Source organism: Enhydra lutris, unplaced genomic scaffold (assembly GCF_002288905.1).
Source record: "Enhydra lutris kenyoni isolate GAN:26980312 unplaced genomic scaffold, ASM228890v2 scaffoldscaffold34, whole genome shotgun sequence".
Lineage (NCBI taxonomy): Eukaryota > Metazoa > Chordata > Mammalia > Carnivora > Mustelidae > Enhydra > Enhydra lutris.
In genome coordinates this window covers 21782152-21803888 of record NW_019154118.1, presented here as the reverse complement: position 1 = coordinate 21803888, position 21737 = coordinate 21782152, and the positions used below count along the sequence as shown (strand labels likewise).

The window sequence follows — 21737 nt, the reverse complement described above, 5'->3', positions numbered from 1 at the left end:
TGTGTTGTGGTTTTTCTCCTCTTCTTTTGGCCTTTCCTTTGGTCTCATTCATCTCACTCCCGTTCGCCAGTCTTCAGAAGTGCCCTGTCCTGGGACTTTTCATTTACTTCTCGAAAACATCTGCTGCCCTCAATTTGTCCCCTTCAGAGAAGGCTTATGTTTTTTGAAGTCCTTAACTCTGTAGAAAGAAAGAGTTAAGAGCTTCACCTTCATATTCCTTTATCACTAAAACAAAAAACTCACAAAAGCATACTTCCAAGGCGTTCTGGGAGTCTTTTTAGGCAGAGAAAGGTTAGCGGTGTGAGTCATATGCTGTGGAAATGACAGAGTGTTCTGTCACTAACATCTCAAAAGAAAATGTAGAAAATGTTCAAAGTAGAACACCAAGGAAACTTGCAAACAAAATATACAGAATATTCCTTTAAGGTTATAACCAATTTTTGCCTGGCTATAATATGTCTCCTGTAATTTTGGCGTATAATATAGGTAGGTAAACTCAGTATTTCTAATGTCGTTAAGTGGTATTCACAGCGAGGTCTCTTTGACTTCAGGAAGCACAGATTCTGAGTTTCCAAGCATTATTGGTAAGTTTTTCCTCAAGGGTTACTCACTAACTGATTTTTAGGTTTTATAATTCAGTATTGATGCATTTAGTGTCATTGATTCCATACCTCACAAGTGGAGACACGCATTGCGCACGCGCGCGCACACACACACACAGTACATCTTAGCACTCAAATATCCTCTTGTCCACATTTTTCTGTCATCCTCACCACCGTTTACCCCAAATTTTAGTAAAAGTTTATTAAGCATCTACTGTGCTCCTAGGCAAAGTCCTGGGGATTGAAGTATTTCAAGACAAAAATGATAACAATGCTAAAAAGTTCAACTCTGCTGTCGCCTGGAGGAGTTAACCCAAAACCAGAGCTTTAACTAAATATAACACAAGAAGATAATTATAAAGGCGTTGAGGCTAGGAGAAAGACTAATTCTTCCTGAAAGAGCGAGGGAAATGATTAGCTAAGACTTGATTAAGAAGAAGGCATTTGTGGTGGGACAGGGGGGAGAAAAGCAAAGGGGCTGAGAGGTACAGATGAGGGCTCCAAGCGGTAGATCAGCATATGCAAAGGCAGGCAGGCCAGAGAACTCAGATTGTGTAGGAAAGCTGTGGACCAGAGCTAGTGGGACATAAGCACCTGTGACAAATGACAGGGAAAGAGCCTGGACAGGTAGGCAGAGCTACATCATGGAGAATCTCACATGCCACCAGAAGTTTATATGTGTTTCCATTTTTCAAAGAATTTCTCCAGGATATTTATTTTTAATCCATAGATTTTATAACTTTTTTATAGTCTTGCTTTCCTTTAAAAACATCATCTTGTGATTTGTGAGGATTCTTCTTGAATTTTAAAGAATTCCAACACATGTAAGAAAGATGGGACTCCATGGAAAAACTGCAAGAACTCATAATAAAATGCACAATTATTTCCTCAAATTATACTTTGCTTATTCTCCTTATGAATTTCTCATTAATTGCTAAATGGGCTGAATAACTGAACTATGTTAGCCATCTTGTACGTTGAAATTGAAGAGAAAGTACAAACCAAAACTAGGTGTAAATTACAGTATTTGTCTCAGTTCATAAGACAGAAAATGGGGTAGAAGTATCAAATGTGGTTTATTTTCGTAAGTACAGAAACATGGCTTTGAAATCATTTTCTAATTTATGCTCCTCCAGTGGATAAACACTTCAGATACTAATGAGCCGTGGATCCGTCCATACCCGTGTGTTCATTGCGTCATTATGAGACCTCTGGCCTTCACAAAATACCAGGCAGAATGCAAAGAAATATTGGCTTTCGTTCGTTGTAGTGGTTATGGTAAAACTTCCCCCTAGCTATTTTGGCTATGACCATTCAGGCATCAGCTTGAGAATAAATAGATGAAGGACATTTAGTTTTGTTCTTCACCTTTCCTAATCTGAAATGTTTGTAATAAATACTTAAAGATAAAAATGTATGAACTAGTTGGAGGAAGTTTTCAGAAAATATCACCATTCAAACAAGGCTTCTACGTAAAGACCGTGGAGCGTGATAGCAGACCGTGTTGGTGGGAACTCTGGCTGTGCCACGTAGCGGCTGTGTGACCTTGGGCTAACTATTTACGCTCACTGAGCCTATGTTTCCATATGTATGAAACAGATTCACCTGTCTCTCAGGAGTATCACAGGGACTTGTGATAATGTTAGAGACAGGAGGCCAGCGGGTAAGAGTATAGTCTCTAGAACCAGACTACTTGGCTTTGAATCGTGGTTCTGCCACTTACTGGATGGGTGACCTTGGACACGTTACCTAACATCTCTGTCCTCAGTTTCCTTATCTCTGAAGAGGGAATGGTAGAAGTTCATATCTCACAGCACTTACTAGTTAATATTTGCAAAATACTTAGAACAGTGCCTGGTACATAATTAATGCTATTTAAGTGTTCGTTAAATAAATTTGTTAAAGTCCTGGCACCATGTAAACACTCAGTGAAAGGGTAGCTATTCTTTGTATTCAGTATGTAATTGACTCCATGTGAAAACAAGTCCTAAAAATTCTGATAGTCATGTAACCCCCCTCACCATGTTTTTTTTTTTAATTTACCAAGGCCTTAACACCTTATTAATACAAATCTCCAAAGAGTAAGTTTATTATTTATATTCTAAATTGTCTCTACTTGATATGAACTAATTTTTTTTCTAAGAGGGACTTTACACATAATTACTGATGTGTAATAGCCTAGTAGATCTGACTTCCTTTCTGAACTGACCCATGGACTTCCAAGTAACCCATCATCCCTCATTATCGTTTTTAACAACCTTCGTATTCACAGAAGCCTTGAGACAGCGTTTCTGCATATATAATTCCAGTTTCGTGCCCTGGAATCAAAAAGAGGCTAGGGGAGGCTGAGATAGGTAGTAAAATATTTATTAGAAGTCTTCTGTTTTCTATCCTCCTGCCACTGGTATTATGTAGAAAGAGCTCTGCGTCAGCAAGCCCAGGGAGGCCGCCTCTTTATCCTTCAAGGCCCTGAGCACCAGCAACACATTAAGCCCGGACCATGGAAGAGTGCCCAGAGAGTTTTGTTGAGTTTTGTTTCGTTTTGGTTTTCTCTTCTCCCTCCCTGCTCTCCTCCCCACTTGGGGCTAAGGAAGACCATTTATTTGCTCCTCAGCTCACTCAACTCCCTTATGGCACACATCGATGCCCCACACTGTTCAGCAGGATCACATGTCGTCTTAGCTGTGGTGACCACTCTTGTTGCCCTGCTGCCAGATGGAGAGGGACTGACTGACACTTGCAGGGGAGCTGCGCACCTCGCCTTTCCTTGCTGGTGGGCAACAAAGCACGCAGTGACGACAGTGCTGGCCAACCCCTGTGCCGTTGACGTAATGTGTCCGCTTCATCTCCACCACTGGCCTGCCTTTCGTTTGTCAGCTTTCATTTCCTCCTAATTGTCTTCTCTGCTCCTGTAATAATAATTACAAAAGAGGTGTATCTCTCCAGTGAGACTGGATATCTGAATTCTACTGGTAATTTTAGAAACGAGGATAAAATTAACCCTAAAGCCATCTGCTGCTCTGTAGGAGAATTTTTTAAATTATAAATTAGACATTATAAAACACTGCTGGAGATTTAAAATTGCCTTGGTGGTGTTGATTCCTAGAAGTTGTGTACTTTTTCTTAGCTTAAAGACTGGTTTTCGGGGTTTGTTTTTTCCCTTTTCAGAAAAAGTTTATCTAACGACTTCTTCTGTTTCGTCCCTATGTCACTTAAATAAAAACCCCGTAAGTACGTAGTAATCATAACCGTTTGGCGCCACTAACAGTGACACACTGTTTAACATCTTCTATATGTTTTTCACAACCTTTGTTTTATTCTCTGTTTTCTGGCTGCTTGGAGAGTGGTCTGGGCACCAGCAGCATGGGCATCACTTGAAGCTTGTTAGAAATGCAGAGTATCAAGCCCAGCCCCAGACCCTCTGCATCAGAGTCTGCATTTTAGCACATTGCCCAGGTGGTTCGTGTGACTGCTCGCCTTTGATCTGTTTCCTTCCGTCAAGGACAACAGAATTCTTTTGTGCTTGGTTCCCAGCAGACAGTAATCATGAGGATCAGTTCGTTTACTCTGTGTAAGGTCCCGTTATTCCTAAAACAATGGACCTTTGCTAATGGTATTTGGGCACAGATAACTTAGGTAATTTAGTGATGACAGTAATAGCCGTTGGCATTTGTTGTCAGTAAGACACAGGTCAATCAGTCACTTTCAAAATAAGCCGACAGTAATAGCCCTTCTAGTACCGTTTCCAAACATACCCATAGTCTGTTACTGGTTAGTTAGATAAGACGTAATTAGAGGACTCAGCTTTTGAGGCCAAGTTCATTTCCATGAGATTCCATCAACAGTAACCAAATCAATTCTGTGGTGGTGCAAACCCTCTCTTCTGTAGACATCTTGAGCCACAAAGAAACCAGGTGAGAGAATATGGAAATCTCAAAACCATTGTTAAGAGTAAAACCCCTAGAGAACTTGCCTTCGTGTTGGGGGTGTGGGCACACGTCATCTCACATGAAAAGACAAGAGGTCTAATCAGCACACTGTGCATTCCTATAAAGAATGTGGATTCCTAAAATGAATGTAGGTATATATTTCTGACATTTACTTTGTAAACCATTATTTCCATCCCTAACGAAGGATGCTGTTGACATAGCATCTAATAGCGTAGAGAAGAGAAAGCCGTCTCTTGCCAAGTTCTGCTGGAAGAGGGCTAAATTAGAAAACCTCTGCTCTCTACGAATGTAAAAGATTTTTCCTGGGTTTATGACAGCCTTACCTCCTGCTCTGAGTTGGATTCAACTTCTCTGGCTAGTGATGTTCTTGGAACAGCTGTGATATAGTAAAAAACAAAAACAAAAAAACACCTGGCTTGCAGTTTAAAAAACCTGTATTTGAATGCTGGCCAAGCCACTCATAGCTAGCGGTAACTTGGGCAAGTCATTTAATCACTTTGAGCTTCAGTTTCCTTGTTTGTAAGACATGGACAGTCACATCTCACAGGGCTGTTATCACAATTAAATGAAATAATATATCTTTTAAAAATACCAAGTATGTAATGCCTGATTCAGTGTAGGCATGACGCAGATGTTTTTTGGATTTGATGATAACTCCTAAACCATGTTGAAGGATAAGTTGTCATTTGTTTCTAAAACTTCTCATGATTTCATATTGAACTTTCTTAAAATTAAGAGATTCTTTAAGAAAGATGTTTTTTTCCTACTATGTTTAAGAATGTTGAAAATCATAATTGATCTGACAAACGTAAGGTGTGTTATAAGGGCAAGTTCAGTTACTCCCCACACAAATGACAAATGACTGCAAAGGAAAGAAACTTTTTTATATTCAGAATTTTGTCAGAGTTGCTCAATCTTGTATGAGTAAAAATAGTATCAAAATAACATAAGACTGAACCCTGGATTGGAGTGAGAAGTATCAGTATGAATTCATGGGTTTTTTAAAAATACATACACATATAGAAAGGTACAAGAATAAATATGGGGGGTGTATACATATATTTTAGCATTTGTACATATATTTCCTAACTCTCCCACTGACAGGGCCTAGAAGCAGTGACATTCAGGTCCTAGTCTTGGTTCTCTGTAAAAGGAACCAAGGCTCCTTGGAAAAGTGGCTGATTCCAGAGCTGGGGTAGGAAAAATAGAAAATGAGCCTGGAACTTCTTCTGGTGCCAGAGATAAGGAAGTCCTTAAAATGAAATTTTAAAAGGATGAGGGCATGCTGAAAGGATACAGAAGCCAACCTGAATTAGCTCTTCATGGCCAAAGCTGGAACTATTTGAGCACCCAAATAAATCATAGTATTGAATTATAACTAAGAATAAAATAAACGCTTGTGACAAATACAATGACAGTATGATAAAAAAAATAAATGATTTAATGAATAAATGAAAGGGGAAGAAGGGCAACTCTTCCTTAAAGAAGAATTATAATTAAGTGTAGAAGACGTGGGGAAAATTAAAACTCACCGTTAGAACACTACTGTAATCATTGCTGCAGTCAAGGTCTACCAGTGAATGCTAAAGTGATGGGTGGAAAGTTTGAGAAACAGGATCTGTGTAGTCTCAATGTATCTTCTCTAATATATTAATTATAAAAGGTAAAAGAGTAACTTTACAATGGGGACACCCAGCAGAAAGCACCTTAATCAAGAGATCAGGGGACCTGCCCCCCCCCAGTAATTAGACATAATACCATGCATTCCCTGATACAGTGCACTGAGAAGAGCACCTCATCTCTTGATGGTCTCCCCAAAAATCCATAATCTTTACCCAGTCATGAGGAAACACCAGGCAAAACCAGACTGAGAAACAGGCTACAAAACGTGTGACCTGTATTGTTCACGGTGAGGGAAGGCGGAAGAATGGAGACAGATTGGGGAAGCCTAAGGAGGCAGGACCACTGGATGCTCCCTGGAATCCAGAGCGGAGTGAGCACGCTTGTGAGAAACCGGTGCTGTCTTCCTAAGGCCCGTAGCTTTGTTAATAGTACTGAGTCAGTGTTACTTTCTTAGTTTTGGTCATTTTGCTAATACGGTTACAGAAAATGTTAGCATTAGGGGAAGTGAGGTGAAGGGCATAGGGAGTCCTTACTGTATTGTTGCAACTCTTCTGGAAATCTAAAATTATTGCAGAATTGACGGTTAAATAATACTAAAGTGAATCCAGCATTGCATGGCGTTAAGTTTTATGGCGGAAAACAACACGAAATTTGTGTCTGAGGGACACAGCAGCCATCACTGTAGGTATTAACTTGCAGGCCAGGGGTAGAGAACACATGAGGCTGGACTGGTGTTTCGTTTCCAGCAAGGCCAGGCCGGACCAGAGGAGGCTGCCCAAGTTCCTGTCTTCCTAATGGTTTCCCAAAGTCAGATGATAACGTGGGGTCTTCTATTATCCTCTGTCACTGGGAGGCACTCGTCTGTGCTCTCACAGTGGTTGACACACGTACGCATTCGTCGGTTCAATGGAGGAATGAATTTGGTTGGTGCGATGAACACTAACCCTGCATTTGAATAGAAGGTGACAAATCCTGCCCAGCCCTGCCGCTTTCATGTCGCTTCGCTCTCGCTCACCCCTCACGTCCTCTCAGACGCTATTAAGCAGAAAGCTGCAGACTGGGGCGCCTGGGTGGCTCAGTGGGTTAATGCCTCTGCCTTCGGCTCAGGTCATGATGTCAAGGTCCTGGGATCGAGCCCCGCATCCGGCTCTCTGCTCAGCGGGGAGCCTGCTTCCTCCTCTCTCTCTGCCTGCCTCTCTGCCTACCTGTGGTCTCTGTCAGATAAATAAATAAAAATTTAAGAAAAAAAAAAAAAAAAGGAAAGCTGCAGACTGAATAAAGCACGTTAGCTAGGTTCCTGTGAAGAAATAAAAGGGCTTTTATTTTTAAGTGCCTTTCCATTGCCACTTGTTAAACCTGACAGTTATTAACTTGCTCAAAAATAGCTGCCTATCCCGGTGCCAGGGAAGGACACAAAGGTGGTGGCGCACAGGGAGGGCTCTGTCGTCACACTCGCTCTCTAGCCCCGGTCTTCCGTCTTCACCAAGATACTAAATGTCTACCCTCACTTTCTCCTACAGTAAGGAAACCTCATGGGTGTTTAAGAAGAAATCCTCTTTAGAGAGCTTAGATCCGCTTCTGGTCCGCAGTAAGCACTTAGGAAAGAGAAGATGACAGCGTAGTCATTGCAGCAAACCTTTATTCAACAGCCGCTGTCTACAGCCCGCATGCTAAGTGCTGGGAGGACAGATGTGTATCATTTCTCCCTTCCCTTCTCTCAAGAAATGCAGTCTGATGGGGAAAATGGATAAGTAAAACAGTACGAAAAATTGCTCTTTTCCTCTCGAGTAGCTTACTCAGTATGTTTCAGTAGCATGCCTAAGGCATTATATAATATCTACTTACAAGTGTACTTGTCTGCGTATACCCATTCATTGTCAGCAACTTACACTCACAAAAATGTGATAAAGTGTAGATATTGTCCCCATTTTGCAAATGAGGAGATCAAGGCTCTAAGAAGTAACTTGCCCAAGGTCACACATTTACCCAAGCTCAGTAGACAACCCAGGATTTCATCCTAATCTACCTGACTCCAAAGTCTTCCTTAACCCATACCTCATAGGATTACAAATACAATGCTTAGTCGCTTTGACAAGGTTATAGAAGACATCTGGGGACGCCTGCGTGGCTCCATCATTTAAGTGTCTGACTCTCAATCTCCGCTTGGGTCTTAATCTCAGGGTCGTGGAGTTCAAGTCCCACATCAGGCTTCACACTGGACATGGATGGAGCCTACTTAGTAGTAGTAATAATAATAATGACATCTGCATATATGCTACTGTAATAGCTCTAGTGAACCTGTTTGTCTTTTGGCATTTCTTTTAATGTTGCCACTGGCTCAAGTTTTATTTTCTTCAGTTCCCTATAGGAAACAGAAGCAAACATCTACTTAGTACTACTCTCCTTATATGTTAACGGGCACTTTCCTTGTCTTAGACCTTTAAGACGTGTAAAGCCACAGTTGAGACTGGGCTACCACAGGCACAGCTCTGCTCTCCTAGCTCTTGCTCTCTTCTTGCCTGTGTGGTGTACGTGTAAGGCCACAGTTGAGACTGGGCTACCACAGGCACAGCTCTGCTCTCCTAGCTCTTGCTCTCTTCTTGCCTGTGTGGTGTACAGACCTTTAAGACGTGTAAAGCCACAGTTGAGACTGGGCTACCACAGGCACAGCTCTGCTCTCCTAGCTCTTGCTCTCTTCTTGCCTGTGTGGTGTACGTGTAAGGCCACAGTTGAGACTGGGCTACCACAGGCACAGCTCTGCTCTCCTAGCTCTTGCTCTCTTCTTGCCTGTGTGGTGTACCCAGTGAGAGCCTCCGTAGTAAGGAGGCCAGGCCACCAGGCCCTGTCACTCCTTTGAGATGATACTTTCCACCAGATTTCAGGGAAGGCCAGATTGTAGGAGTTCCATAATGGCCCTTGAGATATTAAAACTTAACAGTGCTATTTGGAGGGTACCCTCAACTTACATGAGCTAAAACCCACCCTGGGATGATGGTTTAAAGGACAACAATTATTGGACCTATTTCAGGATCTCCAAACACACATCTTAGAGCTTCTGGTGCTTGTCTGTGTGAGTGAAATTAACATTTTCCTCTTCGAATGTTATTTGAACATCTAGTCCTTGACTCATTTGAGAGTATAGTTTTTCTAGAAAATTAGAAATGCGCATCAATGAGGACATATGGGTTATGACGTCATATGAGTGGTTAGTCGTGGAGATGGACTTGAGAAGATAAGACCTCTCCGATGGTCCTTTTGTAAGCAGAGTGTAGGACTGAGCTGTGGTCCCATTATGAAGGGAGAGGTTGTCATTGCCTCCTCCTCCTGGGTGCCAGGGGCAGAGCTGGTGTTGTTCCACCAGGTGTAGACAGTGCCTGAGCCTCTTCCCCACATGCACCCTCAGTTGTCTTCTGAACCCTCAGGGTTCTCTGCACTTTTCTGCCCTTCCTGTACACTTCCTCGAAGTATCACCCCCTGCAAGGCAGTAGTTGATAATGATGGCTTTGCCGAAGAAGGGAGCTGACATTTGACATCTGTGCTCCAGGCACGCTACGTGTTTAATCTCCTTTCATCCTCACAGCACCCTGTCTGGGTAGGTGGATCGTCACTACATTTATAGATATCGAAACTTAGGTTCGGGAAGTTAAGCCATCTACGAAGAAAGGACCTGAAGCTAGAAAAGTGGGAAAACTGCTTCAGTTCCCATAACTTGAGAGACCATACTCTGCCTTGAGGCTGTGGTGTTGGGATGGTGACTGCTCTCGCGGTCACTACTGCTTGCCACCAGCTTGCATGTCCGTGAGCTACGAGAACGCTCCACCTACAGCGTGCCGTGTGCCATAGTCTCAAGGGGTGACTCGAGTGCGGGTTTATGTCACCTCACTGACCCTCACGACAGCTCGCCGACTGCAGATGGTTATTACTTCAGCTTTACACATGGGGAAACCAAGGCTCAGAGACTGACACAAAGTCACTTAGCCAGTGAGTCTGGAGCTGGCAGTTTGATCCACTCCTCTTAGAACACTTTCACCTTGTTTTTTGAAGATTGATTCATTCTAGAGAGAGAGAATGCGCACAAGTGGGTAGGGGCAGAGGGAGAGGGGGAGAGAGAGTCTCAAGCAGATTCCTCGCTGAGCGCAGAGCTCGATGCGGGGCCTCATCTCAGGACCCCGAGATCATGACCTGAGCTGAAATCAAGAGTCGGGCTGTCAACCAGTTGTGGCACCAGGCGCCCCTTGGGACACCTCTGAAGGCTCCCGGTCCAGGCGGCGCCGGACACTAGCTGGGAGTAGAGCCCGTTTCCGTCACGAGGGCAGTGTTCTCCTGCCAGGAATGTTTACAACAACATAAGACGATACTCGTGTAACTTAAAAAATAGTAGGAATTTGTGTCCTCAATAAGAGTATGAGACTCAGTGAGCACTTAGCAAAAGGGCACAAGCTTGCATTTCTTCCGGAACTCCCTGAAATTTGTCTTCTGGAATTTCCCTGCACAGAGAAGGCATCTGAGTACGGTGTTTCCAGAGTGCTTGCTGTGTGTCGGAGCTGCAGACTCAGTGTGACGAATGTCGTAAAAGGAAGACCATTGACTGTTGGAAGCTGTAATGCCAGTGCACTCCATCACTGAGTGAATGAGGGGTGTGGTGAGAGGGGGCTGTGGCCGGCGGGCCGCAGAGCGACACCTGGTAGTGCGCTGTCCTGGCGCATAGCTGCCAAATGAGAATGTGTGGGCCAGCGCTCAGGGAACTGTTACTCGGTTGCCTTGAAAGGTTTTATCTTGCTACTCTGGGTAACGGCTGCAAGAGCAGCCAGTCACTCAGTTGTGTTTAGGGAAAGATCTTAAAATTTTACTCCTTTGCTTATTCCTTATAGACTACAAAAGATAAAGCATTCTTGGGGTGCTTGGCTGGCTCAGTCAGTAAAGCATGTGGCTCTTGATCTCGGGGTCATGAGGTCAAACCCCATGTTGGGCATAGAGCTCACTGAAAACAAAATTTTTTTAATTAAAAAAAATGAAGAACTCTTAATCATGGAGTAATTGAAATTCTATAACTTCCTAATTCAAGTTGCTTGCCCACACCAATGGATCTTCTTTCAGCCTTAAAAATACGTGATCTATAAAGTCTTTTACCAACCTCTCATTCTCTTTGAGAAGAAAACTTCATTTATTTATATATTCATTCAACAAATACCTATAAAATACTTGATATTTTCTAGTCATTGTGCTCAGAGCCAGGGACACGGCCCAAGGTAGATGCTGTAGCAGGTGCTGCTGTCAATACAGCATCTTGTAAAATTTAGGACGAGAAATGCAGTGTGATTGAGAATATAGATGAAAGTAACATTTATTTCCATCCCAATAGATTTCGGTTTTGGAAATTTCTTTAAAAGTGGCGAACTGCTAGCAACTTGGTGTGGCAGCCCCCCTTACGCAGCCCCGGAGGTCTTTGAAGGGCAGCAGTACGAGGGACCGCAGCTGGATATCTGGGTACCTCTTTGCTTTGCTGTGTTAAATGCGTCTCTAGCGGTAATAACTGGAACTCTGGCCCATCTTTGAAGCTCTTGGTACCTAACACATAGTAGCATTTCCTGTCCACTGGACTATAATTAGAGCATTTTTGAATGGGGTTCTGGGAAGAACTGCTTGGGACAGATGTTATTACTTTAATATCAGCAATAATTTAAAGTTAAGTAGTCATCAAAATGATTAAATTCAGATCTTTGAAAATATTTATTATAGGATATTTTATTGCAATAGAGTTTTAGTTTTGCTTTGTTTTGTTTTGAAATTCTGAGAAAATAGTAAATCCAAATGGGAATTTTTCAGCCCATACGATTTTAACAACCCTGGGGATGTTTAGGGAAACAGAGTGTTTAAAGTCCTCAGTGGAAAAGTGACTGCATTGTTTTCTTCCCTAGAGCATGGGAGTTGTTCTTTACGTCCTTGTCTGTGGAGCTCTGCCTTTTGATGGACCAACTCTTCCAATTTTGAGGCAGAGAGTTTTAGAAGGAAGATTCCGGATTCCATATTTCATGTCAGAAGGTAACCTGTTTGTCTTACACTTGTTCTTTACAGGATTTGTGCTCCGAATGAAACGCCTCAGCGAAGGCTTTCCTTGTTCTAAGAGTTTGGGTGCCAAACAAAGTGACTGCGTCACTTGAGAAGCTATAGAAATAAGCAGCCCCCTCCATGTAGGTGAGAGAAGCTGTAGTCTTCCTACTTGTAACTGAAAACGGAAAGCTTTCCAGGTTAAGAACGTCAAGTCTTCGCATGTATTCTGGGTCTATAAATGTCCCCAGTTTATTTTAGACTTAGAGAAGCACCGTGAGATAGGTTCACAACCATTTTACTCTAAGCATGAAATAGATTTTCCTGTATCCTTTGGTGAGAAGTTGCAAAATCGGGTTTTTTGATTAAATGAAAAACTGGCGAAGCTGTCGGATCAAGATGCGGGGCCCCGGCCCCGGCCCGTCTTAGATTAGCTTGTTCCGTGCGACCTGGGGTTTTGGTTGTCATCCTTAACTCTTGCGTTCCTAGTGACGGTAGAAGTACAGCTCTCTGGTAGCTGGGAGCGTAGACCTTAGAGCCAGGCTGCCTGGTTTTGATCCCGAGTTCACCACTTACAGGCGGTCTGCCCTTGACAAGTTCGTCTGCTCTCTGTGCTTCCGTGTCTCTGTCTACAGCACGGGAAGAGCAGCGCTTCCTGGTCCGGGCGCTGTGAGGACGAATGGAGGTACTCTGTGTCCAGCACCTTACAGGGTGCCTGGCACATCGCAGAGGGTATGAGGCTCACTTCTGTGGGGTGGTGGAGGGCATGGTGTCCGCTCCGAGAATAAGCTGGTTCCCGAGTCCCAGCCATGCAGTTTTTGTGATATAATCAGAAGTAACTAATGCTTCGTGTGCGTTTCTCTCAGCTGCGCTGACTGGAGAAGAGCAGCTGGCCGCGGGAGAGCGGCCTCTCACACACAGCCTCACAGAGGTGCAGCAGCCTCACAAGGACCTGGGGCTCCATGTGCGCTCCTTGTAGGGGGAGGCTGGCTTTTGTCTTCAGCAGAACCTAAGTCTGTGTCTAGATCTTTTCACTCGAGAAATTCGATAGAAAGTTTCATTTAGCACCAAACTGGACAGACCTACACCCTCCTGACTTTCTTTCTTTCTTTCTTTCTTTTTTTTTTAAGATTTTACCCATTTATTTGACAGAGATCACAAGTAGGCAGAGAGGCAGGCAGAGAGAGAGGGGGAAGCAAGGCTCCCTGCTGAGCAGAGAGCCCGACATGGGGCTCGATCCCAGGACCCTGAGATCATGACCTGAGCCGAAGGCAGAGGCTTTAACCCACTGAGCCACCCAGGCACCCGCCCCCGCTCCTGATTTTCTGAAATACTCCTTCACAGTGATGGTTACTCTTGTGTCAGCATTCACCATGGGAACCTGACCGCTGCAGCTGGCTTTCATGTGTTCATTTATTCATTTGACCTTCTGCTTTCCAGTGGGCACTGTGGAGGACACAGAGATTAATGCCATTGTGCAGAGTCACATGAGTCAAGCCAGAACCCGGAAGTGCAAGGTGATTTACCTGACTTTCATAACATTGTGTTTTCCGTAGATTGTGAGCACCTTATTCGAAGGATGCTGGTGCTGGACCCATCCAAACGGCTAACGATAGCTCAAATCAAGGAGCATAAATGGATGCTCGTAGAAGTTCCTGTACAGAGACCTGTTCTCTATCCACAAGGGCAAGAAAATGAGCCATCCATTGGGGAATTTAATGAACAGGTTCTGCGACTGATGCACAGCCTTGGAATAGATCAGCAGAAAACCATCGAGGTAAAGTGACCAGAGATTTGACTGACGGTCTTTTGGCACAGCCACCCCCGCACCTGGGCGTACTGTTCAGTCTTCCCTGAGGATGTCAGTCAGACTCTAGTTCATGTGTGCTTTTTTATTCAGTATATAAATTCCTCCCTTTGCCCCATCTGCCAAAAAAATTCAAGAGATGGAGTTTATATGGGATTTGGGAAAGACAAAGAAACTTAACAAAGTAGACAATTTCTTTTAAGATGAAGCATGAAGTTTTATCCAGGGTGTGAGCTAGTCTATATGGATCATAGATGTACAGCTCGGAAACAAGGCTGGGGGCTGACCGGGAAGCAGGGAGAGCCAGCATCATGTTCAGGAAAGCCAGTGGGGTGTGGGCTGCGAGCTGCGGAGGCCAAGCGGGCAGAAACAGGTGAATTCCAGAATCGGAAGTACTCGGGGTCGTAGAATGGAGAGGGTCGTGAGCCTGGGAAATTCCCCCTCACTTTTATTTCTGTCCATTAAGTAGTTAACATATTCCTAGGAGAAACACATTTATTACCTCCACAGCAGTGCTCTCATGGAGCGTAACGCGAAAGAATACAAAATGCCTCTTGTGAACTTAAAGTGCTCCAAACCGTGGTGCCGCGAGGGAAGCCAGGCTGGCTCCCAGCTCAGCTCATCCCGAGCTCAGCGGCGTTTCTGTCCTCGCCACGAAGCAGATCTAGGACGCAGCTGGGAGGGCAGCCCGACGGGCCGTGCTTCCTGCCTGGCATGCTCCGCACCTGGGATGCCCTGCGCGGCAGCCCTGCAGACGGTTCGGTGGAATTAGAAGCCAGGGGGCAGCTGTTCTGCGTTCTGCTGGGACCCTGGGAAAGCTGGCCAGCGAGGGATGTGAAAAATTGGGAAGCAACTTTATTTTCAAGGCTTCAGGAGGGTGGGACGGCAAAAACAAGGGGAAAAAGTTACCTAAGAACGGAGACACGGTATCTCTCAATCCAGCCTCCCGGTGTTACTCTCCAGCCCAAAAGAATCACCAGAAATTTCCCCAAAGACTTTAATCATTCACTGCAGAGTTTGCAATAGTTGGGACTTGTGTTGAAGTTAGGGAATTCGAGCTTGCGGGCCCAGGTTGTAAGCGACCGTACCCCGTAGTCACAGCTCGGGGATGGGACCGTGTGGCAGCCCTGGGAACTTGCGACACGAGACAGCGGTGGCATTTTTCCTGCACGCAGAAAAGCAAATGGAGCCTGTTACTGTGAAAGGGTCAGTCACTTAGAGGCCTCAGCCCTCATGTAGTCACTTCTGGAAACTCAGAACTGTCTGTCTTCCTCCTGAATTCTGGAACAGCTTTCATTCTAGACACACTTCGTTCGCTACTCTGGTTTCAGGAATACATGATTTCTCCTGCTTTTTCAGAAAGCTGTAGCTCACCGCACTGGTCCTTACGCTTCTCCGCCTTCAGCACTTGTTTTCTCTTTCAGTCTTTGCAGAACAAGAGCTACAACCACTTTGCTGCCATTTATTACTTGTTGGTGGAGCGCCTGAAATCACACCGGAGCAGTTTTCCCGTGGAGCAGAGACTCGACGCCCGCCAGCGGCGGCCCAGCACCGTGGCTGAACAGACCGTTGCCAAGGTAACACCGCATTAGCCCGGGGTCTCATCTTGTAGGTGCCTGTTCCCAGGTTTGACACATTCTCCATCTCGTCGTACAACAAAGGGTTAGGATCTCATCTACAAGCGGTTCTTCTGTAAGGTTTCTGCCCGTCACTTCCTAGATCCTCAAATGTTTTAGCATCTTCCTATTTCTTTTCTTTTTTAAGATTTTATTTATCTGTTCTACAGAGAGAGAGACAGAGCACGAGCATGAGCAGGGGGCAGAGGAGGCAGAAGGAGAGGGAGAGACAGACTCCCCGCTGAGCAGGGAGCCCAATGTGGGGTCCATCCCGAGATCCTGAAATCATGACCTTAACCAACTAAGCCACCCAGGCGTTCCCCATCTTCCTATTTCTAAGGATTAATCTTATTTCAGTTTTTTTTTTCTTTAGAAAAAGAGTTTTCTCACCTTTAATCATTGACTGATGGTGGGAATCAATATAACTAGCCTGTACACTCGATTCCACTTAACAAATTTTTACTGAGATTTAGCCTATGCAAGTGTCTGTTCTTAGGCATGATAAGAGATGGGCTACGTAAAACCTGGACATGGCCCTCAGAGACATGACAGTGTAAAAGCAAAGTAAGACATCATCATAAATAACCACCATTCCAAATAGAGAAAGGTAAAGGTGGGAGAACCACCACGGGCAAAGGGGAGGGCGACACATCTGCCTAGGAAAGGCTTCGTGGGAGAGTTGGCATTTCCGACGGAGCTCAGATCTTCAGGGATGTGTAGGCCTGTGCTGGGGAGAGGCAGGAGTTGAAGGCATTGTGCGTAGGCAGCAGAAGCACTCAGTGGGCAGGCGTAGGGAGCTGAACTGAAGCGCACTGGGAAACGAAGAAGTTGGCATGGTGAGTTGAAGCCGTGCCATGAAGGGTTTCGGATGCCAAGGGAGGGAGTTTACGTACAATTCAGGAAGTACTGCAGAACGACTGGAGACAGATATGATACAGTCATACCCAGGCTTTAAGTGGACTCCTCTGCGACATCAGGAAGGGTAGATTGGACAGGGAAGAGAAGAGCTTGGGGGAGAGCAGTGAGGAGCTTGGGCTAACGCGGTGCTGGCGGGTGCAGAATGGAGGGGTGAGCGCAGGGTCACCTCGGGCGGACTCTGGATGGACCCAGCGGTGGCTGGCAGAGGCAGCGCAACTCGCTGCTCAATGCAGGTGCTCGGGAGCAAACCTCCGATTCAGCCCTTGCCTGCTGCCTGACCTTCGGAATGTTCCTTAAGGTCTTCCTGTGCCTCAGTTTCCCAGACTATAAAATGGGGAAAATTGAAGAACGTTCTAATGTTTGAATTAGTTGATAACTGTGCAACACTTAGAACATGGCCCCACGTGTCAATTCTATAAAGTAAGATGGAAACGTTGGGGAGGAAGGGACAGCAGTGACTTAGAGATGACTCTGTTCCCGGGCCCGAGGCTGGGAGAGTAAGTGGTGGCGCTGGCTTAGTTGCTTGAAGCAAAGAATAGATCTGGATCCCGGGACTGAGGCTGAGGCTGAAGGGAGTCGGAAAATCATCTGTGTAGAGGTTGAGAAGAGGCATGTGGTTCGTTCGTACAATCCATTAGGACTTCCTCCACTTCTGTGAGTGCTTACTTTGTGTCAAGGGCAAGGAAGAGCAGAGAAGTTCTGACTTTTTGTATTTCGTGTTTGGCAGTTTTATAAAATTTATAGGCGTTACTAGAATTTTGCATTGGCTTCTACAGAACATGTGCAGTGGGGAAAGAACCAAAGGATTAACATCTTGATTTTAGTAGGCAAATGGTATACACTCTTACACACACTTTAACGTATGAAACAATGTGAATATTGACACTAACGTGAGCAACACATGGATAAAGTTCCAGGTCTTTGGATTAGAGTGTCTCGGAGCAGTTGGAGTCCTTCAGTGATCAATCGTATTGGTTTCAAGAGAGGAGGGGATAAAATGAGAACTCCTCGGTTGGGTTAGTGAGAGTGAGATGTAGTAGTACCCCTTCCTTCTGGAAAATGGTGCCAGGCACAAGGACAAGAAGCAAGAAAGCCCCCTCCCAGTTGTCTTTATTCTTGTTCATATTACGCAATCAGGGATATGGGGTTACATAAATGATCGACCCTGGGCTCATGCACATTACTGCACATGATTGCCTTTCTTACCTAAGCTGGAAGCAGATTCCCTAGGAGAGCTCAAATTATGTGAAATTCGGCTGAGAGTTCAGAGGTATAACATGTCTTCCTGTGTTTGATAATCTGTTTTATTACCAACCACCACATTAATTCTTCTCCTGTTACATATTCACCTAAGTTGTGATAGAAAGCTCCTTACTAGGACTTAAAAATGTGTCTCATTCAAGTAGAAGTCTTTAGGTCCCTTCGCAGACCTATCTAGAGCGCCTTGGGTGCTCGGGAGCAGCACTGGGGCTGGAGAAGGCGCCCCTGCCCCGTGAGAGTCCACACTCGGGTGTGGTTGAACCTGCGGAGAAATGGATGTCTCTGCACTTCAAGTTGAGTAGCACCTTCTCGCTTTAGTTCTTTGTTCTGCTGTTGGCTTGAACAGTGCAAAGCCCGCATTAGTTGGTAGAGCTGTAGGAAATTGGGGAAGCAACGCGATCCCATGCAAAGATCACATGAGCTGTGGAATCATGCAGACCTTGGGTTCCAAACTGAGCTGAGCGACTGGCCGGCCAGCCTCTGTCACTCAGTGTCCTTAAATATAAAAGGGAAATAGCAATGCCCCCTTCATGAGTTTGCTACAGAGATAAAATCCGGCAACTTACTGCAGGAGCTCAGCTCAGCAGACAGAGCGCTTCTGTGCCGGGCTCGGTCTCGCTGCCACCGCAGCGTCCGTTTTCCGGGAACTAGTCCCTTCTGCTCAAGGACGGATGGTACAGTGAGAAAGGACCATCATTACTACCGAGAAGACAGTGAGAACCGTGTCTCAGAATGATTCAGAGTACTTCTCTTTGCCGTTTGCTATGTAAGAAGTGTTGCCTCTAGTTGACTGCAGACAACTGTTTAGGAGAAATACGTGTCGTGCCTGCTCCCGTGAACCCCAACTGCTAGCCCTTCCACCGCCGGTTTCGACGGCCGCAGACCGGGGTGAGCGGTCATCCCAGCTGCTCTGTAATCACTGAGCAGAGCCTGCCCTCCACAGCTGTAAGAAAGCATTGTGTAGTTGGCCCCAGGGTACCTCAGCCTTGGGGGTGGTGCTTAAACCATACAAGGTTATTTTCCCACAGTTCTGGACACCGGAAGTCCAAGGTCAAGGTGCCAGCAAGATGAACTTCTGGTGCGAACTCTCCGCTGCCTACTCAGCGTGCCCTCACGCAGCCTTTCCTCGGCACGTGCAGAGAGAGATGTCTGGTGTTTCACCCCATCTTAGAGGGACACTAGTCCTGTCAGGTTGGGAGCCCACCCGTAGGACTTCGTATTTCCTTATTACTTCCTGAAAGGCTCTCTGTCCAAATACAGTTGCGCTGGGGGTTAGGGCTTTAAGACACAGATGGGAGCGGGGCGGCGGCAATACACAATTCTGTCCCTAACCAGCACATTCCTATTGGAGCAGTAAAGATTTTCCCATAGGAGAAAACATTATTTTCATTGGAATGGTTATTCTAAAAAATGCAAAATCAGAAGAAGACAAATGCAAAATCAGATTCAAGACAATAAATACATGGTCTAAAAAGTCATTACAATTAATTAAAGGACTCACACCCAGGTCTCTGGAGGAGAGAAGCTAAAATCATACCCATATCGTTTCTTTTTGTTTGAATTTAAAACTCACCACCGTATATCCCTTCAGGTGATTATAGCAGGGGAAAAATAGGCCATTCCTCTGCCTTTTAGACACTAGTATGTTCCTTCAGATGTTTGGCAGTGTCCATTGTGTGGACGTGGGCAGGGTCTATCGCCACTCTTGAAGAAACTAGTGAGGTCAGCTTCCTTGGGATGTTAGTCGTCCATCCGTGCATTAAAATGGCATGCTCTCTAGTCCACGCTCCAGTGCAGAGCATGCCATTTGAATATTTTCACCCTACCTCGTTCCAGAAAGACTCCTTTAATCCCTTCAGTGATTGCAAGAATCCCAAAAAAAAAAAAAAAAAAAAAAAAAAAATAAATAAAAAAATAAAAACACCTATCCTCCTGTTTCCTATGAAGTGGTTGTCACCATAAAATGTGTTCCTCCTCTTACCATAGCAGGCTCACAGTAAGTTGTTGCTGTAGCCCAGGTTGGACATGAAATTTGTCAAGGAAAATGTGTTACGCTTGGTCTGGCGTAGCATGACCTGCCATTTGAAAAGTCACAGCTGACAGGGCAGAAACGGAGAAGGAACAGCACACCCTCGTTATCGCGTTAGTACCTCATTTCCAATGCAATATCTTTAAATAATGCTTTGCCCTAATAATTTAAATTATTTTGCACACGAGCAGCAGCCTAATAAATTTGGGAACCAGAAATTAAAGTTCAGCTCTATCCTTTGATTGAAAAGCTGATGATAAGGGTAAGAAGAACGCACGAAATATACTTTATTGGGAACTTTACATTCTACATTATGACATGAGGACTCAAAAAGTTAATGACTAATTAATGACTTAAAATTAAATGACTAACACTTGAAAGGAAAAAGGAGTTGTTTAGCCTCAAAAGTAGTCCAGGAAATAAGAGTGAGGAATGATGATGTAAGAAAAGCCTTTTCTTTATCATGCTCAGTGTTGTTCACAGTGTACTTTTTTTTTTCTGATTTTACCATCCATATGATACCAACACTTGGCTATTGCTACTTTATTCCTTGTCTCACACAGCACATCTAATGATGTTAATGTTGGACTGTACCAAACATAAGGTATATTCTAAATATACTCAAAGTATATTCAAATAGAAGGTGCATTTCTAACGCACCCCCCATCGTCGAAAACCATCCACCCAAAATCTTAACGGAGAACCATTAGACAATAACTGAGAACAGAATTATGCATTTGCAGACTAATCTCTGTGATCTTTTCACGACTTTAGAAGGAAGGAGAAGGGCAGAATTAACATGACTAAGTGAACGACCTTTCATGTTACCTTTTGCAATCCTAACTTCACTGTGAAATAGGTATTGTGCCCTTTTCTGGGTAAAGAAAATGGGACTCAGAGAGGTTAGGTAGTTCACACAGTTCGGGATGGAGCCAGGACTCACACCCAGGTCTCTGGAGGAGAGAAGCTAAAATCATACCAATATCATTCCTTTTTGTTTAAATTTAAAACTCAGCACCCTATGTCCCTTTATTATAGCAGGGGGAAAAAAGGCCATTCCGCTGCCTTTTAGACACGAGTATGTTCCCTCAGATGTTTCACAGTATCCATTATGTTCAAAAGACATCTAATAAATTATTCTACTAGCTTTGAAGAGATGGGAGGCAAGGATTATCCAGTAATTTCATCTTTAAAATCAATCCTTGCCCCCAAAATACGTCAAATCGAATCCTTTCCAGTTGTCCTAAAGAAAGATTCTGTTATATGATTTTTTTTAATTATATTTTTAAAGATTTATTTATTTGACACTGAGAGAGAATGGGAGTGGAGGGAGAGGCAGAGGGGAAGCAGACTCCCCGCTTAGCATGAAGCCTGACTTAGGGCTCGATCCCACGACCCTGAGATCATGACCTAAGCCAAAACCAATAGTCAGATGCTCCAATTACCTGAGCCACCCAGGCACGCCTATGTGATTTTTTAAAAGAAGAGTTTGTAATTTTTGTTTACTTAGCATTGTTAATAAATGAGACATGAAAATGGGCTTAAAACCATCTGGAGCTTTCTCCAGTAGGTTCACTTCAGAAACATAAGTTGCTCGGCAGTAAGCATCTCACTTTCTGCTGCGCCAACAGGCTATGTTCGTTTTCTGCACCTCCTTGGAAGGAGGATACCCCCGTCACCTCCAAGTAACCGCCACTTCTCTGCCACTTCATTTCTTCCTCTGCACACATATCCTTGTCAGGAAATAAACACCATCTCCCCCCACCAGAAACACAAACCTCAGTACACTTTGTGTTCTGGGTGAGAGAGAGAGAGAGAGAGAGAGTGTGTGTGTGTGTGTGTGTGTGTGTGTGTGTGTGTGTGTGTGTGTGTGTGTGTGTGTGT

General features: G+C 44.5%; 1 protein-coding gene across 1 annotated transcript in view; it reads left to right on the top strand.

Moving 5' to 3' along the window:
- LOC111153733 (salt inducible kinase 2) overlaps window positions 1-21737 on the top strand; it is a 126173-nt gene that overhangs the window by 89707 nt on the left and 14729 nt on the right. Inside the window, exons 5-8 of the mRNA XM_022512923.1 lie at window positions 11538-11662; window positions 12094-12217; window positions 13780-14000; window positions 15455-15607. Coding sequence (XP_022368631.1) covers window positions 11538-11662; window positions 12094-12217; window positions 13780-14000; window positions 15455-15607 — 623 coding nt within the window. The remainder of the gene's footprint in view (window positions 1-11537; window positions 11663-12093; window positions 12218-13779; window positions 14001-15454; window positions 15608-21737) is intronic.